At 50.0% G+C, this 27,521-nt stretch overlaps 10 protein-coding genes across 10 annotated transcripts; 5 read left to right on the top strand and 5 right to left on the bottom strand.

Annotated features, from left to right (window-relative positions):
• Positions 1-1,435: 1,435 nt before the first annotated feature.
• LTR84_005397 (uncharacterized protein) lies at positions 1,436-4,039 on the bottom strand (the record flags this gene model as incomplete). Its single annotated transcript, XM_064848966.1, has 4 exons — positions 1,436-1,730; positions 1,780-3,655; positions 3,716-3,750; positions 3,795-4,039. 4 exons carry the CDS (start codon positions 4,037-4,039, stop codon positions 1,436-1,438), a joined length of 2,451 nt encoding a protein of 816 aa, XP_064704180.1.
• A 1,042-nt stretch (positions 4,040-5,081) lies between these two features.
• On the top strand, positions 5,082-6,437 carry LTR84_005396 (uncharacterized protein; the record flags this gene model as incomplete). Its single annotated transcript, XM_064848965.1, has 2 exons — positions 5,082-5,903; positions 5,958-6,437. 2 exons carry the CDS (start codon positions 5,082-5,084, stop codon positions 6,435-6,437), a joined length of 1,302 nt encoding a protein of 433 aa, XP_064704179.1.
• Positions 6,438-6,635: 198 nt separating this feature from the next.
• On the bottom strand, positions 6,636-7,385 carry LTR84_005395 (uncharacterized protein; the record flags this gene model as incomplete). Its single annotated transcript, XM_064848964.1, has 2 exons — positions 6,636-7,253; positions 7,320-7,385. 2 exons carry the CDS (start codon positions 7,383-7,385, stop codon positions 6,636-6,638), a joined length of 684 nt encoding a protein of 227 aa, XP_064704178.1.
• An 805-nt stretch (positions 7,386-8,190) lies between these two features.
• Positions 8,191-9,030, top strand: LTR84_005394 (uncharacterized protein; the record flags this gene model as incomplete). The annotated part of the gene is made up of 1 exon (XM_064848963.1): positions 8,191-9,030. The coding sequence occupies one exon, from the start codon at positions 8,191-8,193 to the stop codon at positions 9,028-9,030; it is 840 nt and encodes a 279-aa protein (XP_064704177.1).
• Positions 9,031-9,036: 6 nt separating this feature from the next.
• On the bottom strand, positions 9,037-10,122 carry LTR84_005393 (uncharacterized protein; the record flags this gene model as incomplete). Its single annotated transcript, XM_064848962.1, has 1 exon — positions 9,037-10,122. The coding sequence occupies one exon, from the start codon at positions 10,120-10,122 to the stop codon at positions 9,037-9,039; it is 1,086 nt and encodes a 361-aa protein (XP_064704176.1).
• Positions 10,123-11,095: 973 nt separating this feature from the next.
• On the top strand, positions 11,096-12,263 carry LTR84_005392 (uncharacterized protein; the record flags this gene model as incomplete). The annotated part of the gene is made up of 3 exons (XM_064848961.1): positions 11,096-11,170; positions 11,224-11,318; positions 11,411-12,263. 3 exons carry the CDS (start codon positions 11,096-11,098, stop codon positions 12,261-12,263), a joined length of 1,023 nt encoding a protein of 340 aa, XP_064704175.1.
• A 1,210-nt stretch (positions 12,264-13,473) lies between these two features.
• Positions 13,474-15,228, top strand: LTR84_005391 (uncharacterized protein; the record flags this gene model as incomplete). Its single annotated transcript, XM_064848960.1, has 1 exon — positions 13,474-15,228. One exon carries the CDS (start codon positions 13,474-13,476, stop codon positions 15,226-15,228), a length of 1,755 nt encoding a protein of 584 aa, XP_064704174.1.
• An 864-nt stretch (positions 15,229-16,092) lies between these two features.
• LTR84_005390 (uncharacterized protein) lies at positions 16,093-17,679 on the top strand (the record flags this gene model as incomplete). Its single annotated transcript, XM_064848959.1, has 2 exons — positions 16,093-16,656; positions 16,711-17,679. 2 exons carry the CDS (start codon positions 16,093-16,095, stop codon positions 17,677-17,679), a joined length of 1,533 nt encoding a protein of 510 aa, XP_064704173.1.
• A 2,292-nt stretch (positions 17,680-19,971) lies between these two features.
• LTR84_005389 (uncharacterized protein) lies at positions 19,972-22,737 on the bottom strand (the record flags this gene model as incomplete). The annotated part of the gene is made up of 1 exon (XM_064848958.1): positions 19,972-22,737. The coding sequence occupies one exon, from the start codon at positions 22,735-22,737 to the stop codon at positions 19,972-19,974; it is 2,766 nt and encodes a 921-aa protein (XP_064704172.1).
• A 971-nt stretch (positions 22,738-23,708) lies between these two features.
• On the bottom strand, positions 23,709-26,715 carry LTR84_005388 (uncharacterized protein; the record flags this gene model as incomplete). The annotated part of the gene is made up of 2 exons (XM_064848957.1): positions 23,709-25,694; positions 25,750-26,715. 2 exons carry the CDS (start codon positions 26,713-26,715, stop codon positions 23,709-23,711), a joined length of 2,952 nt encoding a protein of 983 aa, XP_064704171.1.
• Between the last annotated feature and the right edge of the window lie 806 nt (positions 26,716-27,521).

The following is a 27,521-nucleotide window of genomic DNA, read 5'->3' as shown; positions in this document are numbered from 1 at the left end:
AATCCCGCAAAAGGGACTAGGAACGGATCAAAACGACCAGAACGTTGGGTGAAAGAGTCACGGGGGACGGGGAACGATGTGAAAGTGGGAACACATGGGAAGGGAAGGGGGGCGGAGGATGGGAATTCTCGAGTTAGCGAGGACAACTTGTCTTTTGCCACTTGCGAACGTCAGCAAGTAATTGACAAGGGTCACTGAAATGTATTTCAAAAAGACAAAATGATGGTCGGATTATACGCCGATGTCAGATAGATGACGATGTGCCTGGCGGATGCCTGGGCATACGATGGGAAGTGACTAAGGTGAATAATGAAGAGGACTTTACGGAAGGAAAGGAAAGAAGAAATCGCGTGCACAGCGGTGAACGAGGAACTTTGCGGTTGAAAGCCACGGGTTACCGCCTAGCGAATGCTTTAGAGAGGACGTCAGGTGACTTGAGGCAGACTGCTGCTAACTACAAGTAAACATGCCGAGGCGATGATGATGATAGTAATGGGCATGAGCACGGGAGAAAGATCTAGGTATTCGCTGGGTGGTAGTGGGCAGGGTCAAAACGGTGCAGGTAAGGGCTTATACTAGTAGTTTGACTGGTACTCAAGTTAGGTATTGTTCCCAGGTACCGAGCAGCCCGAGGCGCCCGTAAGGAGACCTGCTGCGACTCGAAACTGAGGTGGATAGACTTGCGAGAGAGAATGGAGACAACGAAAGTGGAGGAAGGATTCACCTGCTAACTACTGCCCAGGCCAACGTCATCTTACACTGCCATGCTTTCTTAACTAAAGTTCCTCGAGTGCCTCTTTTAGCTTTCTCTTCCACAGGCTCCTGGTAGAGGAGACTTGGCCGCTTATCCGGCTTTGCTGGGCTGAGGAACTGACTCGTACTGAACCTTTGTGCATCTTGTTTCGTTGGTCAGCTCGTACCATATAGTTCCCCTGGGGGATCTCAGAGTCAAACTACATGGTCTGTTTCTACTGGCTCACAAGCCTAATTTCTTGGGACCCTCGGAACTTTAGCTTTGCTTCAACGGCTGCCCTATCCGTTCTGTACCACCAGTCAAAATCCAGAGATCGGGTTTCCAACAGTTTCGGTATAGCGTAAGGCTGACTCGAACCACCTCATCTTCTCTAGAGACGGGGTTGGTGACATGACACCACTGTCATCTCTGACGACTTGCTCAACGTGTCTTTGGTTTCAAGTCTCAATTTGTACATCGCTCGTTCTTCCCAATCCGACTGTAACCAAATGTACAAAGCAAAGCGTTCCATTCCTCTTGGCCAAGCTCGGGATCTGCGATGTCTTGAGCAGCTCTCGGGAAAAATCTTCCACGACGTTGCGACGGTGGAGGCCACAATTGTCTCCTTCGGGCTCGAAGTCTCTAGGCTGATCGTGACGGATTTGAGGTGGCATAGGAGCCATCCTCTCCATCCACCAAACTCTAGCCGGTATGAAAAAGCCAATCAGCTTCGGGATTGGGAACTGCGAAATTTGGAATCAAATTATTTCCCATTGTAGAGAGGTCTGGGGCCGCAGGTTGATCCAGACTGCCTTGTCCATTACCATTATCGACCCCTTCTTGCGCCATGGGTAAACGTGGAAAGTTGAACAGGTCGAAAACATCCAAATATTCCAGTTCATTGGGGGCCGGAGTGTTTGCTCGCGTTGGGTGGTACGACCTGACTGCGGCTGTATGCGGCTGGCGCGATATCAAGAAGTCTAAGTCGTAGGCACATCTGTTTTCGGATTTAGCAACGCAACCAATAGGTCTTCGAAACAACTTACCGCCGCATATCGGCGAGTATCTTCACCGTCGAAGGGGTAACTCTCTCCCCGGTCACCCCACTTGTGCGTTGCGATTGTCTGTATTCTGCAAGGACTCGCCCCAATATCTCGCTGTACCTCTTTGCAACGAGCCAGTGCTCGCCCATTTCGGATAGAGTGGTAACGAAAAAGTCAATATCAGGGTCCACTTCATGATCCATGGTCGAACCGTGCACGAGCATAACACGAGAACCCACCCAGATGGCAAATGCAAATGGGGGGCCGATTTTGTCAAGGAAACCACTGAGCTTAACGAAACGACACAGCTGACGCAAGTTCTCGACCGCAGATAAACACCTCTGCATGGCACTGTATGATGAGGAGAAGATGGGCGAACTCTGCGCCGGGTATGCTGCAGACGAGTTCAAGCGAATGACTGTCAAGCAGTATGCTGCGTGAAGCATAATCCAGCCGCAATTGATATTTTTAGCAGGCACATTCGCTCTCATCAGCCTGGTGATGTTTGCGAACTCGTCAGGCAGATTGAAGTGCCAAGCATTCAGATCACTGTCAAGAGCACGGTATGAGCCTTGCCACTGCTCCACGTCGGTCAGGGAACCAATGTCAATCGGACGTTTGAGAAACTGATGGATGTGACCTAGGATAGCCATGAGTTCACAGTGATATGAAAAATGTCCGTGGTTGTCAGCAATTCCGGTGGCGTACCGCGGACGTTCAGGAGGGTGGAACCAACGCGTTTCCACGAGCCTATTCGCAGCAAAGAGATCATCTCGACAAGGTAGGCGGCGGTCGACCTCCTTTTCGTCAAGTGCGAACTCAAATGCGGTTGCAATGGTGGCATATCGATCGAGTAGGAAGATGGCCCAGAAGAGCCTGCGTCGTTCTTCATCTTCGATCCAACTTTTGGGTTCTGGTAGCACAGATACCCTAAGTGTTGCAATAGATGGATACAGTGGAGTTGCTAATGATGAGGTAGATTCTACTGCAAGACCAAGTTGAACCATGCTTCTGCTGATCAATGCCAGCAGGTTCCAAGCAGGAGGACCATTTGTTGTTCCCGTGACGTCTAATGCCAGAATGACGAGTGCCTGCGATGCCCTCACATTCGAGTTTTCCAATCCGAAAAGTTGTACGCGCTGCTTAGAAGTGTCATGATAATGCTGCCGACTTTCGGGAGTCAGACGAGGATCAGTCGAAAAACGCAATGCGGTGGCAACCAGTGCGTGTAACAAAACCCTGTCTGCCTCGTCAAGGGGAGATGGCCCGAAGAGAGTGTCTAAGGTCGTCTTCCGGTCCAGCAAAGGCAGCCAGATGTTAACGTGCTTGAAATATAGGTCGACCAGAGCATAAAGGAGGTCATAGGGAGGGAGCATGGCCGAATGCTCATTAAAGACATGTGTTCCTTGATACCCTGCCGTGGAATGTGGTGAGGTCAAGGAGTTTGCTGACGGTGTATAGTAACTCTGAGCCTGAGTCAACTGCGGATCTGCGATATTAGTTTGGCTAGCAGGGTACTGCAACGATCCATGTCGCGAATTTGAAGTGCGCAGGTTCGGTTCGATTGTTTGATAGCTCACGTCGCCAGAGAAAGTCACGGCTTGAGCATCATACGAGCCTCGTTGTTGAACTTCTGGACTAATCACTGGAACACTGGAACGAGGGCCGGCCCCAACGCCGGAAGGCTGGTCGATTATGCATGTTGCAGAGAGGTGTGCGGCTAACTGTTGGCCTTGTTCATCAAGCAGTCGCTCAAGGCGATCGAGCCGCGACTCAAGCTCTCTGCCGTAGCCAGCTCTCAATCCAGGTTTTTTCCGTTGTTTGTATTCGCAAGGATGGTCGTTGCGCGAACACCATCCACAAGATGGCTGTAGTCGATCTGAGGAACAAATTATTTCTTGATCGAAACCAACAAGTCGAAAAGACGAGAATCACATACCGCACTTGACCTTTCTTTGCTTACAAGCCTCGCAGCTGTCCAGCTCCGACATCAGCAAGATGTCCGCATCTCCACGTACAGACAAACAGGAGTGAAAACGAAAAAGCGGAATACTGTGAATGGAGCTAGGACATACGTAACATTCATAGGCCTTTTGCGTTTCTTGGAGCCATCTCGCTCGTCATCAGAGCCAGAGACCGAAGTGGAAGGTGATGCAGAAAGACGTGGCGCCAACGAGGGGGCGCCATTACTCGTCGCGTTGGCCAGACCATTACTAGTGGCACCCGAATGATTGTCGTAGAATTCAAGCTTTGGAGGATTCATGATAGACAGATAATTGACTTGTGTTTACTGGGAGTTGCGATGTTGGCAACATTGCCCCGAAAGGAAGAAAAGCTGTATCTCGGGCCGAGATGTGGCTGGTTGACCGAAGTACAAGAATGATGGAGAAAGATCGAAAATGAAAAAGCTGGGGAAGTAAATCTTCTCCCAATCTCAAGCCTCTGGCCGACGTGCCCGCCTAGGTAGTTCGAAGGTTAGGGCATGGTGTCATATTTCACGATACTGTCTCTTATTTCCGCCACCCACGTGACTGCCTAATATGATGGAAGCAGTTTCTGCTTCAGACTACAACCCTATTCAAATCCCCCGATCCCGTTGAAAGTCTTCTTAGTATATCCCTTGCTGGATAGAATTCCAATCCTCGACAAAATTACCTATGAAGCCCCTGGTGATAGCAGGTAATGGTGACTTGGTGTCTGACGGATAAGTCACGTGGGAGTGCGAAGTAGGAAGGTGGTACTGCGAAATAGCGGCACTTTCCAAGCTCGTATTCCATTCCACTGTCAGGGCTACCTCCACCAATTTCAACTCTTGCATTGAATACCTTCCAATCTTCTACTCTGTCCCTCAACAACGGACTGATCTCCATCTGAATGGAATCATCGCGGCATCCGCACCGGTATTGCCACAGCTAACGGGGGTGACAGCCGTGCTAAAAATGAATTGCTGTCCATTGACGATGTCTCATGAGGGGCCTAGTTGGAAGGCTCAGCTTGTTATCCTCCCGCTTCACATTGTCCCGATCAGCGAGATGGACGGCTGATGTGGTTCCCGTTTATTGAGTTCCCACCTCCCAGACCGCTTGCCAATAACCCAATGGATGAACCCCCAATGCCTGAATTGCCTTTAGCTTCCGTGTGTCCCTACATAAATGTTCGTAAATCTACAGCAGTGGTTGTCTGTCCCTTTCCCCCCACGCTTGAACGATCCGAGGGCGGCGTAGACAAACAAATAAATTGCGACACCCAAATTCAATAGATCATTAAACCCTCCTACTAGACAACTCGAGCAGAATATCAACAACATGGCCTCAGTCAAATCATTTCCGACCATAAAAAATGTTCGGACTTTCGTCATCGAGGGCGTGGGCTCTGGTGGTGATTATCACAATGTCAAGGGTGGACATTGGTTGATTGACAACAAGATCGCGACCCCAATGTCCAAATGGGAGAAGTACCGACAATCGAGAACCTCTTTTGGTATCAATGTCTTGGGATCCTTCTGTGTCGAGATCGAAGCCACCGACGGCACGAAAGGATTTGCCACTGGATTCGGCGGACCACCTGGCTGTTGGCTTGTGCAACAACATTTCCAACGTTTTTTGCTTGGACGCGACCCTCGGGATGTGAATGACTTGTTTGAACTCATGTATCGAGGTTCCATGTTCTATGGTCGCAAAGGATTGCCTGTTGCCGTCATCTCAGTCCTCGACCTGGCATTATGGGATCTCCTTGGTAAAATCAGAAATGAACCAGTTTACAAGATGATCGGTGGTGCAACGAGGGATCGATTACACTTCTACTGTACTGGACCTGAGCCTGCTGCTGCTCAGAAAATGGGGTTCCTCGCTGGCAAGGTACCCCTGCCTTATAGTGCAGACGAGCCTGACAGCTTGAGAAAGAACATCGAATTTCTCAAAAAGCATCGCGAGGATGTAGGGCCAGATTTCCCTCTCAGGGTTGACTGTTGGATGTCCTTGAATGTCCAATACACCATCGAACTCGTATCAGAGGCAAAGAGACAAGATATTAGAATAGACTGGTGGGAAGAAGTGCTCTCTCCAGACGATTTTGATGGATTCGCATTGCTCAAAAGGGCTCACCCGGATACCAAATTTACCACTGGGGTAAGCAAAAAGAAGCATTCAAAACCTCCGGCTCTCTTGCTAACAACTTTCTAGGAGCACGAATACTCTCGCTATGGATTTCGCAAGTTATTGGAAGGTCGCAATGTCGACATCATCCAACCGGATGTGATGTGGCTCGGTGGCTTGACAGAGCTCTTGAAGGTGACAGCTATGGCAGCTGCATACGATATCCCTGTTATCCCACATGCCTCTGGTCCTTACTCATATCACTTTGTCGTCAGCCAACACAACTCTCCGTTCCAAGAATACCTCGCAAACAGCCCAGACGGAAAGAGTGTCTTGCCCGTCTTTGGGGATTTGTTCCTCAACGAACCCATCCCGACCAACGGTTATCTGGATGTTAGTGTCCTCGACAAGCCAGGATTTGGTCTCGAACTAAACCCGAATGCCCGACTAATTGATGCAACCAATCTATTGGGATTTGCCCCTCAAAAGTCCTTGTCGGCACCTGTGGAGAAGAAAGAAACGACGGTTAATGGCGGCCATGCTGAGACAAATGGACAGCATTCGTGAGATCGTGTCATCGAGACATTGTGCCCTGGACTCTGATTGCATATGGGAGGCGTTGGATATTTTGGCATAGCTTAAGAAATAAAGAAGCGAGTTCTCGTGCTTTTACCACATAGCCTGGCTCCATCGACCTAGTGCCCAGTGTCAAGTGCTGCTTCAAGCCGCCACGCCGTGCCACGGCCGTCGCTTCCTGACCGTGAATCATCCACCCGGCTCAAGGTTGAGCACCGTTTCGTCTGTTCGATCCAAGAAGTACAGTCCGTCCCTCAAGACGAACCGCATGACCGGTCCATGCTTTGACTGAACGACCAGTGCACCATCAATGGCCTCAACGAGCGACAACTCCAGACCCTTGGTCGATTTCTTCAACTGTGACCACGAAATAATGTTGATTCCAGCGTCAGGGATATGCATGACTTGTTTCACTGTAAGGAAGTCGACGTTCGGACGATCATTCCTGACGGGCACACTGAATGGATTCGCTTTGCTCAGAGAAGAACGCCCATGCCCCGGTAGCACGAAGAACGTATCGCCGACTCCAGCGATCGTGATCGGATTAGGTCCAAAGTGAGCCACTGGGTTTCCCCGGCCCCTGCCGGTCGCATGGGAATTCGTGTTCGCGTAGGGGTTGAAACTGCTGTAGCGATGTAGTAGCGCTCGATTGCTGCAGACATGTGACGTCGCGCCCGTGTCGAATATCCAATCGTTGCTGGTCCAGGGCTTATTGCCACGTGGGTCTCTAATGTTCGTTGCTCGCTCTATGCTGGGTGATAACACGATCCCTTCGTTCTGCGGTGGAGCAGGACCCACTGGTTCGGACTGTGTAACTGTAAGCTATATTGCCCGTGTTTATTTTGAGGAAGATCGGTCAAATATGGGACATACCTTTAGGTGATGGTATTGGATTGTGGTCGATTCTTCGTCGCGTTTGATGGATATTCGCGGCGCCATTGACTGAATATGCAGGTCAGCCTTGATGGTTCAGGAACCTGATTGCGATTAGAGGATAAAGAATGGCTTTATGCCCTTCCAGGCCCCTAGAGCCCTCGGCGACATATCACGACATGCTCTTTCGATTCCCATGACATATTTCTTTGTGCTTAGTTATATATGAAAGAAAAAACGTACCATAGCTCCCAAAAAGGTCACCATGCCAGACATGTAAACCAAGCCTCGCAACTTCGAACCTGCCTGACCTGCCATCGCTTCCAGGATCAGGCTGAAATCACATTGACGGGAACGCAGAAGAATAGCCAGATAGAGCGCACAACGGAGAAACCAAATCACCGTTCACGCATCCAGATCTTCGACCAACTCGACCCACACCATCACGATCACGAAGCCTCCAGGCACGCTCCGGAGCGATCAAGGCATCCAATACGGAGAGGCAAGTGAGCTGCAACAACAAGCCATATGCTTCACAGTAACACCAAGAAAATTCGGGCCAGACCCTTCGCTTTGTGATGGCCCGAACCCGAGGAGTTTTGCCCCTCACTGCTCTGGCGGCAAATATTCCTCCGGCAAAATGCTACGTAAATGGTCCAGGCAACTTTGATTCGACGTGGTCTGGGCAGTGGAATTTAGAATGAATCAACTCAGATTTGGGGGGACGTCTCTTGGTCTGTGGAAAATCCTACCATTGAGCTTTTGAGAAGGTGAGGTCGACGCCTCACGGATTGAGTTGTCTCATACAACGAATATAAATCAGAAGTGTTCGGGGCACAGAGAAGGACTCGGCAAGGAGAAAAGCATCGCCATGCCACTGCCACCTCTCATCACAGGCCAAGTGGCTGCCATTACGGGAGGCCTCACGGGGATTGGAAGAGGGATTGCAGTATTATTTCTCTCCCACGGTGCGAGCGTCGCGATCAACTACTTGCCATCCCACAACGCAGACGAAGACAAGCTACTCTCATCCCTCCGAACAGAAGCATTCGACGCCATCAAGTCCCGAAATCCATCCGCAACACTACAGAACCTTGAAGATGTACCACTACTGACTGTGCCGGGTGACGTTTCACAACCGGAGGCCGGGCAGGAACTCGTCGCTCAGACCGTCGCTCGTTTCGGAAGGCTGGATACGTTCGTGTCGAATGCCGGGATCTGCAAGTTCGAGGAGTTCCTGGAGATCAGCCCGACATCGTACCAACGGCACATCGACACGAATCTGTCGGGTGCTTTCTATGCGGTGCAGGCCGCGGCACAGCAGATGACAAAGCAGGAGCCTCAGGGCGGGTCGATTATCGGTATTTCCAGTATTTCCGCGCTGGTGGGTGGTGCACAGCAGTGTCATTACACGCCGACGAAAGCGGGGATTTTGTCTCTGATGCAGTCTACTGCGACGGCGTTGGGGAAGTATAACATTCGTTGTAATGCACTTCTTCCGGGGACGATTCGGACACAGCTGAATGATGAGGATTTGAGGGACGATAGTGACAAGAAGACTTATATGGAGGGTCGAATCCCTTTGGGGAGGTTAGGACGGCCAGATGATCTGGCTGGACCAGCTTTGTTTCTGGCTGCTGGCGAGTTGTCATCATATGTCACTGGTGCAGCGATTTTGGTGGATGGCGGAGCTTTTGTCAACTTTCAATAATGATCATCACAATCGTGACTTAGTCGAGATAGTGATGTTGTATGCTCGTGTGGCAGTACCAGACCACACGTCTCTTTTCGCTTCTGTGCTCAGATTTTGAGACGTAAGGATCGCTTCCACTAGATCGTGCCAGTGCTGCCACGATTCCTCGCCAGGTCCACCAACACCGCAAACAGGCCAGTCGGAACCGAATAGGATCCTTGAAGGGGTGAAGGCTTTAAAAACCACGTCCGCCCAAGGCTTCGTCTGCTCTACTAGCAGTGATATCTCTTCCGGATGATCTTTGTCTTGAGGTGGGAGTTCGGAAAACCAACCCGACAGCTTCATGTATGCTGTAGGATAGCTGGCCATCCGTTCTATGCTTTGCCTCCAGCTGATGAAATCATGGTGGCCTTCTTTGGCTTGAGATGCTGTAAGGCGCAGATCAGGCTTACAGAAATGATTGATGATGATTTTGAGATTGCTTCCGGACTCGTAAACTTGTCGCATCATGTCGCAAGCCTCTTCTAGTTGGTGTAAGCCTCCTGAGCGAGCATCAACTCCGAGATCAAAGGACAATCCCTTCTCCCCCAGCCACTTCAGGCCGTCGATGAAGCCGTCTTCCATCATCGTACCAGCCGGTCGAGATTGAACCAGGTAGCGGAACCCTTTTAGTAGATTTGGAACCCCTCCATCCAGAAACTTGCTTTGTACTTTCTCGACATATTCTGCCAAAAGGCTGACCCCTGCTGGCACTGGTGCCCATGGTACTACTCCTAGGACTAGTCTTCCGTCCTCTGCTGCATGGCCCTCACCTTCTACTGGTCGACCAGTTGCAATCCTTACCAAGAAATCCACTTCCTTGAAAGCATCCTCCCAATCAGTGCTACCGAGACCAGACTTGCGATCGGTTTCCAGAAATACAAAACCGAGAAGATTCTGTGACTTTCCAGACACAAGCTTGTAGTCCTGGACGCTTCTTTGCCTGTTCAAGGGGTGGTCTTCCGGTAGTTCAGCCGTCCAACTCAGGGTGGGAATATGGGTTTTGGCATATAGATGGATATGTGAGTCGATGATGGGGAATGCAGTGGAGTCTAAAACTTGGGACGCCATCCTTGGGAGAGATGTTCCCCATCAAAAGAAAAATGCAGGTATCAGCAGATATACCTCGAACGCGCTGGTTAACAGGTTGCGTTGTCGTGGGCCGATTGCCAGCACTTGACCCGTCGGCTAAAAATCAACGAGGATGCGTCGGCTTAAATAAAATGTCTGGTACTCAACAAAGCGGGCCGGCAAAGTCATTGATTCGGAAATTCGGGGCAAAGCAGTCCACCGTCATCTCCAAGGGCCTGATGCAAGCTGATGAGGCATGTCCTGGAATGCCATGCATGCCTTGAAGGAAATCGGACCAGCCTGCTCTGGGTCCAAGCTTACCTTCAACGGTGAGCGAGACCGTAAAGCACACGAAGGCAGATATTCTCATAGAAACAGGAGACCTCAGGCTCGCGCCAACTCCATCGGAGACGTTTCACCTGGTAGCAGTAACGTGATGTGAAGAGCATGTAGAACTCTTGAAGTTACCTTTGAGAACATCCCATCAGATTGCGGTTTCCCCTAGTCGTGGCGAGCATGTCAAATGGAAGAAGGTCGAAACCACAGCGAAACCGAGTTGACTTTGGGCTCCAGTGCGTTCTTAGCTAAAGGCCACCCGAGGCTGGGGCAGGTTCGGTAGGTTATTGTTAAGCTTAAGTAAGGACCGACCCTCTGCATGAAGCCCCTGTGGGCGGTCGGCCAGGCTACGGTTCCCCACGTCATCGGGCCAGTCTCCAACTGAACCGCAATTCAAACCACCAGAAAATGTGACAGTTCAACGCAGGAACAAACAACTTGCACAACTGCCATCTGCAAGGCTCTGCAACCCCCAACTATCCAAACAGTTGACCGTTGAGGCCTTGGGGTATATTCCTCCACCTCTATTCTATTTAAAACCTGGTGTACCGGAACAACCTCCAGTACAGCCCTCCCGACTTGACACCCTGTTTGACACGAACCCCTCCATCTACCTGATCGTTCCGATTTCTCAATCATGGCTGAAGACGCCTCGAGTGGTGGCTGGAGCACTATTGAGTCGGACGAAGTAGGTGACGCAGACTGCGATCTGGTTCGCGAAAATCTCCTCTGAATAGCTGTGCTGACAAGTCTACTTGGATCTAGGGCGTGTTCACATCTCTCATCGAGCAGTTGGGAGTGAAGGGTGTGCAATTTGAAGAGTTGATATCTCTGGATGCAGACTCCATACGTGCTTTGAGGTAATGTGACAGTCGTGCGTAGCCCTGGTCCCTTGCAACCTTTCATCGTCGGGAATTTGCACAACAGCACTGACACCTTTCTTCCGTCACAGTCCTGTCTACGGTGTCATTTTCCTCTTCAAGTGGATAGGCTCTTCTTCAGAAACCAAGGGAACCCCGCAGGATGGATCGTACGACCCTGCGGTGGTCGAAGATGATGGATTGTTCTTTGCCGCTCAAACCATACAGAATGCTTGTGGAACCCAAGCCATACTCTCAGTGGTGCTCAACAACGACAAATCCAGCGATCCAAGTACATCAGGAGCTGACGGCAGTCACGCGAGAATAGAGATCGGATCATCGTTGCAAGAGTTTAAAGATTTCACAACTGGTTTCGATGCTGGGCTAAGAGGAGAATCATTGTCCAACTCAGATCTGATTCGAGAAACACACAACAGCTTTGCGCGATCGAGCCCGTTTGCCGATGAGACACAACGAGATCCCAATGCAGGAACGGAGGATCTTTTTCATTTCATCGGTTACACTTCGTACCATGGCAAACTGTACGAGTTGGACGGATTGCAACCATTCCCCATTTCCCACGGCGACTGTTCCCCTGAGGACTTTCCCGAAAAGATCATTCCAGTCCTACAGCGGCGCATCGAAAGATACCCAGCAGGAGAGGTTCGATTTAATCTGATGGCTATGTGCCAGGATCTAAGGGTCAAGGCGCAAGAGTTCCAGGACTATGAGAGCCTTGCTCGACAAAAGAAAAAGCGTGCTCAATGGGACTGGGAGAATGCTCTCAGACGCCACAACTTTGTTGGCTTTACTGGTGAAGTGCTCAAAGGAGTGGTTGCAGCCAAAGTCAAGGATGGTAGCTATGACAGCTGGGTCGAAGAGGCCAAGAAAACGACCGAGGCAAGACTGAGAGAACGAGCGGCGAGGAGTCAAGAGACGAATTAAGTGGTAGTCCTTCTTATACGTTCACCTACTTGAACTTGAAGCTGGATTGCTCCTAGCTTGAGTACCAAAGTCTCAGATTGTGTCAATGCTCCCTGCCTGTGTAGAGTAACGTATGTCTGGCGGAAAACATATTCGGTACCACATCCTCCGCCAGCACTTGATGCCAGTTTTGCGCAAGAAATCTAGGACTGTCATCACTCGGTGCATCCTTGTTACATTCTGTTGATCTCAGAAAACGATTCTCCCCAAGAGGTAGATTGTATGCGTCCACGCTGCGAAAGACCTTGGGAGAGGGCGAGATAGGGTGGCGGGCCTCGTTCGCCCTCCTCCATGTATCCCCTGATTTACGACAATATTGTAGCTCGAGAACAAAGCCCCAGCATTGGGAGTGACGCATAGATCTTGTTCAGCTTCAGCAGCAATGGAACAATTCATAGATGCTTCGAAAGCATTCGCCACAAAGTCACTCAGAGTGTCGGTAGGAGGTATCTTCAGGGTCCATCGAGGCTCGAGGATAAATAGCTTCGACTTCCTCGAGAAGTACTTACCATCGTGTGGAGCTGCCTGCGACCGAGGAGTAACGAGCTTCACCTAGCCTCTGTTCAATCCATCAACACTGCAGGGTCATAGACATTTAGAACATCAGAACAGATTCACGAGGCTCTTGTAGCATCAAAACGTTTGTATTTCAGTACGGAGGAGTGTAGAACTGTGGAGTGCTCCCTCCGAAACCTTATTCGATGGAAATTTTTCTGGAGGCGCCAAGAATCGGTGACCCATTTGGGCTAGCATGGATCTTGATTCACGCCACTGCTTTGATTGGGTCATGATGGCCTAAAACGCATCGGAATAGTGAAGTAGTCGCTGATGCTAGACTGGCAGTCACTCCAGTACTCCGGCCCAGCTTCATGATCACTACAATCAACTCAGAGAATTCTTACAAACCTTTTATTTCAAGAACAACCTTCTCATTGTCTTGAATGTTGAATACCAGTCTATCTTCATCCTGTGTCGAATTCTCTTTCATCATCCTTCAGTCCTGCGCTAATTAGCATCTCTTGGCTTACTCATTCCTCCTTTCTACCTACACTACCAAGTTTTCAAGCACTCGAGGCTTTGATATCATCAATTCATCTTTCATTTCTCTCTTCATCTCGATGCATCAGCATAATTCTCAGTTCAAGCAATCTCCCGAAATTTGACTCTCGCCATGGCTACTGAACTTGAATCTATCTGGCAGTCGGCATTTCCAGATACTTCCCGCCCAGTACTGTACGCCTCTCAAGAGCTAAATGAGGATGGATTTCTCCCGCTCAATGAAGCATCAAGGTTTAGCGTCAACATTACCGGTCTCAACCGACATCAATTGTATGCCACTAGCTCCAATAATCAACATGCTATGAAAGCCGCCCAAGATGAGTACCTTGAACTCCAGCGCCGAATCAATTGGATCAAGGACAAAGACGAACCCAAAAACCCCCAACAACTTCAGCCTCCTGATGTTTTCGAAGAACAGAAGGAAGCTATATTATATAGCTACAAGTACGACCCAAACAAACCCGCTTTGCTCCAATCTGGCATTCCAGGCCTGAGAACTGCTGATGAAGTCACTGCAAGTGAGAAGCACGATGTGCGCCTCAACCAGGAACCATTCGAGCAGGGGGGGTTCGTGCCAACTGAGAGACAGTTCAAGGCGATGCGCGCAAAGGCACGCAATCCCAAGAACATTGATGGATGGCAGCCTGTCTACAAGAATGGCAAAGCGCTTATTCCACGACAACAAACTCATCGTGATGAGTACTCCATCAAGTACAATACCAACAATAACAAGACAGCATCCGATATTCTTGATGCCCTTCGACCACGATCAGCAGCTGGAAGTGATGCATCTGCCAACACGCCTTCGAAAGCGGTGGACAAACGACTGACCCGAACCAGATTCGATGGCAAGAAGGTTCCAGCCACAAGAGATGTGTCTGAAGCTCCATCTCTCTCGTCCGCCAGCGGCCGCAAGCGTGAGAGTACTCCGTTGGTCAATGGCAGAGAGGAAACGCCCAACGCCAAACGGCGCCGTCTCAATGATCCCAATAGGCCGAAACAACCCAATCAATACACAAAAGCACGTGAAGCCAGAGAGGCAAAAGAGGCACAAGAAGCAAAGGAGGCAGCAGAAGGACGAACATCAACCGTCAATACTCCAGTGCCGGAGCGTGTGCCTGCCACCAAACCCAGTCCCAAGTCATTCCCAGTCCCACTCAATGTCGATTGGAAACAGTTCTCCGACAAGGAACTGCAGGATCGGAAATGGACTGACGAGGAGCTTGTGGCTGCGGTGACGCAGCATCACTCATGGCTTCATGATGACGAGAAAAAGGCAGAAACTTGGAAATGGAAGATTATCAACGGCACGAATCCTGTACGAAGCTTCAGCATGTTTCGGAAGTGGGCCTACTGGAAGGTCACTGATCAGGACAAGAGACCTCGCAACAAAAAGAATCTTATGGAAGGAGGTGTTTCTGGGCCGCCTGAACAGACCGTCTCTCCCATGCCGTCGCCAAAACCAAGACAGCCGGCCAAGATCAAGTTCACCTCGAAGGCGGAGAGTTCTCGTACCACACCAGCCACAACCCCCGTTCGTGAACTCGCAAACGGTATTGGGTCGCAGGAAATGAAGCGCACAAACGGATCGCGAAGCGGCCTTGGCAGGAAGGCGAACATGGGCAACAAGTCATACAAGACTTATGAAGACAGTGCGACGGATGATGAGATTCAAGTCATGACGGAGAAGGAGCAACGAGCTCGTGCTGGGCAAAATCGAGGACCACGTCTGATGGATGTCAATATCGACGACAGTCCACAACAACGACCAACTCTGACTCGCGAGGAAAGCGACTCAACCATTGTGATCAATGGTACAACGCCAACCCGACGATCATTGAGGAAATCTCGAGGAGCTAGCGGCTAGTTGAGGCAGGGTCATGGGTGATGAGCAACGTCTGTACCAATAATTGGATGAGCATGTCGAAGCAAGCGTCAACGGAAGGGGACCTCGTCACAATAGAGTCAATTGGTCGAGCTATGAAAGCAATTGGGAAGGGATTTTCTTCGGGGGACAAGGCATTGGGATAATCACGACATTCTACATGCGCACAAGCGAAGGTGTTTTGGACAAGGTCAATCAATATGTACATGAATGACTACATGAGGTCTGCATGGCATTGTCAGGAATGAACCGAGGATCAATGTCCATGATTTGGTGGTTGTCACTATCAGTTTACTGATACAAAGTCGGCGTGTGACCAGTTCCTTAGAGTGAGAGAACTGAATAGTTGTACTCTAGAAATGACATGATGAACATTGCAGATGACAGGGTCGAAGCCAATATCAGGATGAGCATCCAAGAGTACCTAATTAGGTAGATTGAAGCCACAGATGGAACAGGCACTCAACAAGCAGTCACGGTTCAGGTGGTCTGTAGTTACCTAGGTGGTTAATTAAAGAACTGCCTGGAGTGTCGCTCTTGCCGCAGCCCGAGAGATTCAAAGTGGATAATCTTCCTCGGGTCGTTCCTGCACCACCAGTCCGAGAGCCTTGGCAAATTAAAAGTTCCAAGGTTGTCAGTCCTCGTCCTCCAACCCCTTCCTACCAACACGTTCACCTATATTGTCATTTCGAGTCGTCCATCACCATCACCACTGTACTCGTTACCATCTCAATTCATCCTCCGAGCCACGTAAACCCTCCCCATCGCTCCTGGTAAAACCCAGCCTCATTTCCCGTGTCACGCAGTCTCTTTCAACTCTCTCGATCTTTTCGGCCAATCTTCAACATGACCAAGAAGAAGCGTCAGCACCCTGACATCGAGGAGGTTCTCTCGCGTCCATGGTGCTACTACTGCGAGCGAGACTTTGATGATCTCAAAATCCTCATCAATCATCAGAAAGCGAAGCATTTCAAATGCGAAAGATGTGGTCGTCGCTTAAACACCGCGGGAGGCTTGAGTGTTCACATGAGTCAGGTCCATAAAGAAAACCTGACAGCTGTCGATAACGCTCTGCCTAATCGTGCTGGTCTAGATATTGAAATCTTCGGCATGGAAGGCATTCCTGAAGACATTGTCCAACAACACTCTCAGCGCGTTTTGACCACCTACCACCAAGCCCAAGCTGAGCGGCAAGCTGCCACAGGCAACACTCAGACCGCAGGTGCCGCTGCCAATGGAAACAAGAAACCAAAAGTCGAGCAAATCTCGGATTTGAAAAAGCGACTCGCCGAACATAAAGCTGCTAAGCTGGCTGCTGAGCAGGGTAGTGCAGGGAACAGTGGCAATTCCACTCCAGTACCTCCAACACCAAGCCAGACCCAGACCCAGGCTCATGCTCAAACCAATACCGTAAGTTATTCATGCCAATTCCCAATATATCCTTGAAGCTGATCTTCTGGCTAGGCTACCTCTCCCTCATACCCAGGCTTTCAGCAACCGTACGCCGCGCCTCCATCAAACGGTTCGTACAGCCAACCTCCTTCGTTTGCCCAGACACCGACTGTTGGTGTACCTTTCCAAGCACCCGCACCTTACCCACATGCTGCCAGTCCACCCATTCCAGGTGCATATGGTCAACCTCCATTTACCCCTCCCGGACAACCAGGATACAGTCCAGCACCACCAACTGCCTATCCACAGCCATACGCTCAACCCCCTCCGGGCTCGTTTCAACAGCAGCATCCCAACCCAGCCTACCCTCCCCCATATCAGCATCCTTTCCCTGGGCCAGGGCAGGCTTATCTACCCCCGAACGGTCTTCCGCAACCACCCTTTGCGTCCGCAGCCTCCCCAGTTGCTTTCTCACAGCAATCGCAAGTTCAACACCATGTGCCACAGCGTACACATTCTCCCGCTACTAATGGGAATTTTCCAGCCCCTGTACGTACAGGCAGTGTAAGTCTCCCAAATGCTCCAGGATTGCCACAAAGACCCGCATTCGGTGCACCAGCAGTGAATGCCTTCCAGTTTCAACAAATGCATCAAGGTCAGATCCCTGCTCCTACAAGTCATAATTCTGTGCCACAGTATCGCCCACAAGACGCCAATGCCAATGCTGTTGCACAAGTTGCTCCACAAGGCCAGCCCCAGAATCCATCAATTGATGAAGCTAATGCATCTTCAATTGACGATTTAATTTCATCCGCATCTAAGCAGGCAGATGTAACTACAGCCACTAAATCCGCCCCGCCAGTTCAATCTGCTACACCGTTACCAACCAAGGATGAGACGACTGAGGAAAAAGGTGTAAAGAAGGAGAAGCCAAAATCAACCAGGTTGGTCTATTCTGACAATGAGATAAGCCCCGAAGAGAAGATGGCATTGCTACCAAAGTATGCGTTCACGCCTGGACAGAGGACAATTGCGGTCTAGCCACAAGAGGCTTTCATTTCGGTTCATGTTGTTACATTCACCATCGACCCTACACTCGAATTTTTCTCAAGAAGACGTGTTTCTTCACCCATCAATCAATGATAAGCGGATCTGACTCAGCTAAGTCTTCTCCTCCGTGGGAACAGCTGACTCTTGCATTCACTCTCACCTATTTACACTTTCGCTTCTCGCGAAGTCTTGTGCCTTGATGGAATCGCATTGCGATTGGTGTTCTCGGTGAGTGAAGGAAATTTGGAAGTTTTCCTCATCAACGCAAGGGCACAACTGACAAGATGATTTCTTCGCAAATCAATGGGCTTCAAATTCATATGACGGCGTCCTGGAGCAGGAGGAAGTCTCTAAGGGGGCAGGGTGCCTCGAGGGCAATAAGGGTCTATTTGAGGGGTTCTTTCGCTTGTAAGTTGTACGTCAAGACAGACGGTTGGTGTCTATTTCCCGTTATCAAACACACCTATTATATGTTCTTCTAATTGTAACATGCTCCGAACTTTTCTTCGTTTTGGACAAAAGATAAGTGATTCGCTGTTCATTCCTAGTATCCCTTCGCTTCGCTATGCCTTTCCATCCCACATATTAGATCGCTATATGTAAACTCCCGCGAAGGAACACCTTCTCGGGTCCATAGTCTCGCCAGGGGGTTGTGATCTAACTACCTACGGTTCTACCTACCTAATGCTAGCTATCTATGTATGATATGATATGATATGATATCGCTATTTGAAACGGTTGAAAGTAGAAAAAAACAACAACAAAAAACGATGCAATTCCTGTGTCGTGTCGTGATGTGGTGTGGTGTGGTGTGGTGTGGTGTGGTGTGGAGTCGCCTGTGGCTAGTATCGTGTCGATTGCAAAAGGGGGCAGATCATAGCTGTCCGTCTGTCTGTTCTGTCTGTCTTCGAGACACACACTGGAACTCAGTCCTCATCTCGTCTTGTCTTGTCCCTAAGCCCGCCCCGCCATCCTGCAACCGCCTGCAATCGTTGTGATCCTCGTTGATCGTGATCGCTCCTTCCTTGGAGACGTGAATCATCTCTTCCCCCGTCTGGGTTTGATTTGGTTTGCTGCTGAGTAGACGAAGCTTTAAATCATCATCATTATTGCATCCAGCCTTTCTTCCTTCTGGTCCTGGATGTGCAGCGCGACGCCCAGATTCATGTCCTGTCTTGTCCGGTCTGGTCCTTTCCTGTCCAGTGGACGAGGAGGCAGGCGAATCCTTGATAAAAAAATTCATTCAAATCCCAAGTCCGTTTTTCTTCTCGTTTCGATGAATAATCCATTTGGAACTCACTTTGCGCTCGAAGGTTTGACCGTGCTTATGAAAGTGATAGTGATGGTGATAGTGATAGTCGTCGCTGCTGCTTCCGATCTCAGCCTGAGATCTTGCGTCGCTTGTTCGTCAAGGGGCTGTGGGATTCGAGATCTGGCTCTGGCTCTGCTCTCCTTCTCCTTCATAATTGGGCTCTGTGCTTACTCCATTCCTGCCTGCTTGACTGCCAGCCAGCAAGCGGATCAATGATGGCGTTAGTAAGGAGGTGGAGGAGGAGGAACTGCGACGTTTTTTCTGAACGTTTCTGGCCGTGTCGTCTTTGCTTCTTCGGCATTAGACGAACTAGGAGCTGGCTGCACTTATTGCTGCTCTCTCACAAGTTCTTATATGCATCATCCTCCTCATTCGTCATTGTTGTTCTTGTTCTTGCTTTGCTTCGTCAACCTCGTTCACGAGATATATGCTGGACTCCTTCCTTCCGTGGGTCTGGACACCTGGGTGACTTGAGGTTGTTCTTTGCACCATCATTGTAACCCCCTGATTGCAACCTGATACATTCCCACAACCAACACCGACTGTCAAGAAATGCATCCGTCCGTCCTCTTGCCCAGCTGCTTGACTTTGTTCGTCTATTTCCTGGTCGCTAGCTACAAGCCAGCAACTTCTGTCCGTCTCGCTCTGTCCCCCTTGTCCCTCGTCTACTCTCTCGGTCGTTCGTTCGTTCGTTCATTTCCATTATACGCTACTATATCGCCTTCTTCCATTTCGAGTCTCCATGGCTATGTGATCAACACGCTGCTCTTCTCGTGTCTACGTCTTGATGAGTCTCCAGAGATAGAGGTATGCAGAGTCTTCTATAAAACATAACTCTGGCCAGAGTTAGGTTCGACAAAGACTCTGAATTGGGTTCACACCACTGGCCCATCGGTATCATTCCTGCGGCCACGTCGACCAACATACCATCTCTATCAGTGGCAAAGACCCATGCATCCGTAGAAGAAAGTCTAAGACCCAACGCCAAATCCATCTCGCAATTTAGCTCTAACCGGTGGGCTCAAACCAGAAACAAAAGTATTGAACCCGTCTGCACCGATCAGGCTCTGATAGCCTTGGATGACTCGAGCGAAACTGGCGCGAACCTCACTGTACTCCTGACCAGCCTTGCCCTTTTGAGGGAACTGGGCAATGGCACCAAAGTATGCCGGAAGACTTCGCTCCATCGCTTGGGGATTTCGCTCGATGATGTTGTTCATGCCCATGAACGCGGAGGCTTTTTCGTGAGAGCTGGCGATTTTAGACATGGAGCCCAGGAACGGTTCGGCGAACTCTGGAAGGAAAGGTGCCAGTTGAGCGGGGCATGCTAGTCCTAGACGACCAAGTGCTGTGGCTGCGTTTTCTGATGCTGGGTCTGGCACTTCTTCGTTGTTGACAATGGTCAAAAGAGCTTTGGCAATTGGTCCTGCAAAGTTTTCGAGCCGCGAAGTCGGGGCCCGTGCTGCTATCTCGCCCAGACTCCAACAGACGTTAGCTAGAACATTGAAGTGATTGTCAGAATCGTCGTCTGGCATGGTGTCCAGATCGAGTTGCCGAATTAAAATTGGTAGAAGCTTGGGGAGGTATTGATCCAAAGTGGCGTAGAGAGCGATTGCACAGTCACCCAGTACAGCATAAGCAGACTGGCGAACATCGGTAGTGCTGTCTTCCATACAGAAGGAGAGAAGATCAAAAAATTGAGGTTGAGAATTCTGGACTAATTGTCCAGATTTGGTGGGATTGATGGCTTGAATGATGGCGGAGATGAGGTCGAGTCCGGTCACAATGAAGTCCTTATCCGGCGCGTCAACACTGACTCCACTGACAAATGCCATATGTTGTTGTAGGTTTGCATAGACCACCTTGATGCAGCGGTCGAAGATGGGTGGGGCAAACTGTGCAAAGACCTCACCATAAGCCATGGCGATATAGCCCAGACATCCAAGCAGAGGAAACATTTCCCTTGAGTCGTCTTGAATTTTATTCCAGCGCTGAATCAACACAGGCATAAGAAGATCCACGAGCTCCGGCTTAGCAATCTCGGCACCGACATTGTCTGCGAGGGTCTGGAGACAGTCGTACAAGATGTACATATTCTTGTCCTTATAACGCTTGAAGCATTCGGTGAATTGCTGGAGAATAGGTGTGATGTAAGGTTTGAGTTTGTCGCCAGACTTCTCCTCAAGACTGGCAAATGAGGAAGCACCTGCCTCCTGTACTTTCTTATTCTGGTCAAGCATGCGTTGTAGAAGACCTTCCATCATGGGCTCAAAGTATCGTTGCTTGTCAGCCGGGGACTCCAAGTTTGCTGCCCACTCTGAATAGCGCGCAAGGCACCAACAAGTGATCTGTCGGACGACGGGTTCTTCGTCGTTCAATCTGGAGATCAAGAAAGGTACCAACTCCGGTAGATGCGGTGCGACCACTTCCATACAACCGTCTGCAATTGCGCCCAAGGCCAGCACTGCAGCCTCTCGCTTGGGCCATAAAGTGTGGTCAAGATTAGATTTGAGGTATGGGAGAATGATGTCGAAGACCGCAGCGTGGTAGTTAACCGCAAAGACATCAAGTGCAGCTGCTGAGCACTTTCGTAGACTCCAGGCATTTTCTGGATCCTCCTCATCCCATTCGTCATCGTCCTCTTCATCTGAGCCTTCGATTTCGCCATCACTCAGATCGGCTTTCTTGGTAGGGGTGCCATTTGGCTGAGGGCTGTCAGTACCCTCTTCCTTCTCTGATACCACGCCTCTACCGGCTTTGGTCTGGGCAAATTTGGGCTTGATGTCTTCAGCACGATCTTCGACATCGGCATCATTTTCATCTCCACCGAGTCTGAAGACCTCATCTTCTCCGTAGACCATTCCAGCCAGTAGAACAGGGATGATTTGCTGGAGGTAAGGACCCATCAAATTTCTCAGTTGCTCTTCTTCACCCACACTGAGCCAGAATTCGGCGGCATCAAGTGCAAGATCAGGGGCGCCGACTGTCTGCTGTTGGGTCAAAATATAGTTGACCAAACCGTTGATGTGAGGTACGAGCATATCGGGTCTCGAATCAACGAGTTGGACGAGCGACTGACATACAATCCTTCTGACTTGAGTGTCTTCGTCAGCAGCCAATTGAAAGATTGTTTGAAGGTAGACATCCAAGGCGCCGAATAAGACCTGAGACTTTTGAGGAATGAAACTCTTCAGGGTACTCAAGGCCAAGACCCTGATCTTGGGGTTTTGGTGACCGGCATATTCCAGTAGCTTGGGTACAATGACCTCCATCGGTCTCTGACCCTGGAAATCTTTGTCGAGAAGCTTTCTGTTGTCTTCACAGACCTTGGCCAAAGCCGACATGGCGCCCTCTTGAGTCTCGGGTGGCACATTTCCAGCGGCGTTGCTGACGATAGACAGAAGATTCTGTAAGATCTCTGGCCACTGTAGCAGACCGCCCTGTTGGACAATCTCGGTGATTACTGTGCCAGAGAAACTTCGCAATTGTGGGTTGGGGTCTTGCAGGACGTTCAAAGTGGCAGCTTTGAGGTATTCCAGTTGATCTTTGGGGATGGACTTGTGGAAGAGTTTGACGTGATTTTTGAGGTTGATAGCGGCAGCATAACGCACAAGAAACAGGCTCGGAGCATTCAAATCAAGCTGTTGGGCGACTTGGGGTGTGCTGAAAATGTAGGTGAGGTAGTTGACAAAGTCGGGATTGTTGCGAGCATTCATGAGCATCTGGGGAAGATCCATTGGCGGTCAGTGTTTCGATTCATCTAGACAGAACTACAGGGGTAGAATTGCTGGACGAGAACAGTGAAGCGTGACATCTCATTTGAACTTTGCTTTCCTATTTCTCGCCTGTCCTCCTCTTTCTTATAGATCGGGGAGTGTAACTCACCTGCTCTGCTTCCTTCTGCTTTTCTCTGTCATGGCCACTCAAAGAATTCTTTAGGTACTCAGAAAGTTGTCGGAGACCCCCCTCCTCCGGGCGCCACGCCATGACGGGCACCGTCCCGCAGGAGGCTCGAGGGCGAAGGGAAAGACGTTGTGGTCGTGCAACTGTGCCGCACCCGCAAAGGTGATGGGTGGGTATTGGAAGGTGGGGGTTCTTGGTCGAGACACAAGTGATAAAAAAGCAAAGGATATTAGCCCGTGTTAGTTGTAGATAGATATGGGCTTGGACGGAGAGTTTAAAATTCCAGATTGTCCTATTTTGTTATGGATGAACTCAGCAGGATCGCAAAGTTGAAAGGCTGCGCTGCGAACCAGGAATTGGGTGCGGTGCCAGTACAGTGAGTGATGTCGGGCAATACGAGTAAGTGGGAATTTTTCTGAGTAGGTGGGGAGTGCTCAGGGTCACGGTGGCCAGCAGGTGTGGGTGGCGCCGTTCAGTTATAGGGGACTTGCTGGGTGTGGATTTAGGGGTGGCACTAGCCACCAAGCCAATTGTTACAGGCTCAGGCAAGCTGTAGTACCGAGTAGTTAGGACTTAGTAACTGCATCATGGCACTACATGGGCGATTAGACGGCGAGTAACCGGAGATGGCTGTGGGGCCGGAATGGAGGCAAGTTACGCGACGCCTGATGCAATATCGTCTATCAAATCATCCAACGCGCAATTTCATCGTGACATTAAAAGACAACAACGATCTTCAATATTCAACAAGACTCACCATGTGATCGAATGTATATATCTAAAGGTAAGATGTGTCTTCCTCCAATCAAGTCCACACCAATTTCTTGATAGAATGCCCCAACTGTTCAAGATAACCCGTCCGCCTCTTCGCCTCCGCCAGCGAAATAATGGGTTCATGCTCGACTAGGCCATCCTTCTTATGCGTATCAGCCTCCCCTGATGTAGATGTAGAGACAGTGGCTGAACCAGTGATCGCTCGTTGGACTTCCTCGGCCACCGTCTGAGCTGTCTGCAAAGCTGACTCTGACCGACCTGAAGCCGTTGAAGACTCCATGTCTTCTGTCGTCGTCGTCGCTGCCGTGGGGATCACTTTGATGGCGATCGTCCTCGACGTTGGAGGCGATGAGGGCGCCAGCCAGGAGAGAATCCCTGTACCACCGTCGATTCGATTGTCGGAGGACGAGGACCCGTCAGCTTTCTGGGCAACAACATTTTGCAGTGATCTGGTATTTGTGCGGATGATGCTTTCCTTGCCTGGTTGATACACAATCACCACTCCAGCGTTCAGTTCTTCTTTCATTGCCCGCTCTGAGAGTGTCGATGTGATATAAGTGCCATATCGAATCTTGGAGATGGACCTCAAATCGGCTTTCTCGAACGATGCAAGCTTCTCGGTCGTCCAGTCAAACTTGCAGCAATATAGTGCTGCATCAGTCAACAGAACGACCGCTTCTTCAAACGGTAAAGTGCGCAGCGTATTCTCGTGCGACGGCGTCGACATGGTCCAGCCGTGGATCAAATCCTCGCTTTCGTCCTGAATGACCTGCTTGGCACAATTCTCGATTGCCGTTTCCCGGATTTTCTCAATCGATATTCCTGGGTCCGCTCTCATCATCGTGCTCTCAAAGTCTTCAAACATCTTCCAAGACGTATTTCCCAAGAGCACATCAATCACTGCTTGTGAGAAGTAATCATTGACCATGTTGTTGTAGTACCGAGTCAACGTCAAGCTGAAGTCATTCAGCGCACCACGATAGTCTCGCCGCCGTGTTCGAGTAAAATCGCCCTTCAACGCCGCTGTAGAGGCATATTGTCGCGAGATGGCATCTCCATTATCCGCCCATAATGTGTTGAACCACGTCGTGCTTTCGTCGTGCAGTAGATCTATCGAATACCCCTCACTGGCCAGATCTTTCTGCAACATGAACTGCCCAAACGCACTCTGCGCAACATTGGTTCGATCCAGGCAATCCATACAATTGGTACGGATGATTCCTGATTGTGTTTTTTCAATTTGGCTGGCCAAGACCACCGTTTCCCCGTACGCCTCAACCGTCTTCTCCAGCTTCTGTATCAGTCTAGACACATTCTCAAACTTCATGCCACGGCATTCGGCGTGGAAGTCGAACCATTCGAATTCAACATCCTCCAGTTGATGGGTGTCTGTCAGGGAATGGATGGTCTTGTCATATGCTTCACCAATCGCCGCTTCTGTCCCGTGCTTATCGACAAGCGCAGCAATTTGGACCTTTCCATATCGTCTCTTGAGGTCTTGAAAATGCTTCTTGAGTGCGGCTTCGTTTGTGGACGCTGGATGGTGCAGGATCGGAATGGGCTTAAATGAATACGGTGACTGCGAGAAGTATAGTGGGATCGAGCCTCGTATCTGCACAAAGGATAGAATGCGTCTTGTCGATGACCAATCCGGTGCTGAGAGAATCTGCTCGGTTTCCGCCGAGTTTGCGCAATTGCCATCATCGTCGATGCCTCTCCGCAGATACCGAAGACCAGATCGTTTGACCGATCGTCGAGATATCAAAGTTAGTAAGTACGACTGTGATTCCCCACTCAAATTGGCCAGCCCTTCTTTAGCTTTATCGACTGCCTGTTCGAGCTCACCCGATTGCTCACCATGATTGGCAGCAACGACTTCAGCAGACTCGGACTCCTCTGATTTTGTCTTTTTGACAACAAAGGCCCTCTGACCGACGAACCCCTGAATAATCGGCATTAAAAAAGCATCTTGCCGGCTGTCAAAGAACGGACCAGCAAGTCGTCGATTCCAGAAATACTGCGATTGTCAGCATATATCCCTCTCCTTCGTATCAACTTTGCCTTTAACTTACCAAAGGGTCCAAAGACTCCCGTGCAGGAGGCCTACAAGCACCATTCAAGAGCGCCAGTCTCCGCGTTAAGTCGAACTCGTAGGAGAAAAAGTAACTCCTCGACGTCAATATCATTTTCGTGGTCCTTAGAATCTTCGGTAATGCATCCGCGATAGAGTTCTCAGCGACTGTTTGTTCCTTGTCACGCGCCCTATCATCCTGGTCGACCGCCTCTTTGGCCGACTCAGAATTCACCGTGGCGGCTGTAGCAGCACCTCCTTCTTTAGCATTTCCAGCAGTGTCATCCTTTGACCTAGTAGAAGAGATTGATGTTGATGAGTTATTCCCACCCTTGGCAACGCCCCAGCCCTGCTTTGAGAACCATTGGGAGGCAAAACGTCCATATTGGCCACGATTCGCAATCACATCTCTGGCAATGCTGGTGCTAGACGTCGTACGTGCCTGCTCCGGCCTGACATCGTCCATTGGTGTCTCCGGCTCCGCATCATGTGGATCTCCATCCCCATCGGCAGCAGTACCAGCACGTGCATGCTCATCGGAGCCATCGTCACTCAGATCCGATTCTGAATCCGACTCAGTATTCGTAGCCGCATCGTTCGTCCCACGGCTTTTCGAAGCGACACTGGCTGAGATAGCCTTGTCCGCCTCACCCTGCGACGACAGTGGCACGAGCGCCACATCCGTGACCACGTAGACCGGCTTCCCAAAGATCTGCGCGACCTGCTCACGGCGCGTGATGGCGATCAGAAAAGTCGACGACGCCAGCGACAATAATCCAATGATGCCGTGCGCCTCAAGCGGTGTCGCAGCACCTCCATTATTTGAGGCCGAAGAAGGGAGCTCTTTGATCTGCCGGTTCTTGTAGTCGATTTGAATCGCCCTGTGGTTCTCAGAAGGACCATGTGCCTGCAGGACCAGCCCGTCCGCTGCCGCCCAGATGAGAAGGCGCCGCACCAGAGCTGGCATGGTGACAGATGGTTGATGTCAAGATTCGAGCACTTCAAAATTTCGAAGATGAAACCGCGCCGTCAGCCGGATTCGTCTCTCACCCGCTGGTTCAATGCATGTTTGATCCACACCTACTTTGTTCTTGTGTGATCTGAAAAAGTGGTAACAAAGTTCTCAAATCAACGGGACTTGTAGTACTAGATGTTCATATCTTATGTTGGATTTCACTCAATGATTACTTATGGATTCGGAAAAATGAGGTCAGTTGCTCTCCTGCACCAGCCGGAGAGAAGTCGCGGGATTGGGTTCGGTGACATCATTGGAGATCTTCTCCCGAGCCTCAGCTCAGCCTGACCAGATCGAGTCCCTACATGTATACCTTCTGGATAACTAGGTATGGTATAGGAATTTGTGACAAAAATGCGAAGAGGATGCGAAAGTCAAAAGATATCGAACTCTGAATTCAAAGATATTTCTTCACGTCGTATTGCATAGCATTGCAGGGCTCGAAGCCGGCATTGGGCCAACATCGCATAGTCAAGAGTAGTCAGATTTATATCTCTTTATCCACGTTTCTATATATCGTCCACTAACGGCACCAAGTGATGGCACAAAATCAGAGGGGCCTTGACCAGGGTTCATGCATGTTTCTCATTCCTCGTTATCGTTACACTATTGTATCTTGTCTTGAAAAGTTTCCCAGATCTGTTCTCGTCATATTGCAAGCCTCTCCTCGCTGTTCGCTTCACAAGAGTAGGCTCGACGAAACCGTACGCGGCTCGCCATATCAATGAAAAAAGCCTTGACAATCATAAAGAGTAATC

Source organism: Exophiala bonariae (assembly GCF_035927105.1).
Source record: "Exophiala bonariae strain CCFEE 5792 chromosome Unknown scaffold_20, whole genome shotgun sequence".
NCBI classification, from domain to species: Eukaryota; Fungi; Ascomycota; class Eurotiomycetes; order Chaetothyriales; family Herpotrichiellaceae; genus Exophiala; species Exophiala bonariae.
This window is presented reverse-complemented; position numbering and strand designations above follow the sequence as displayed.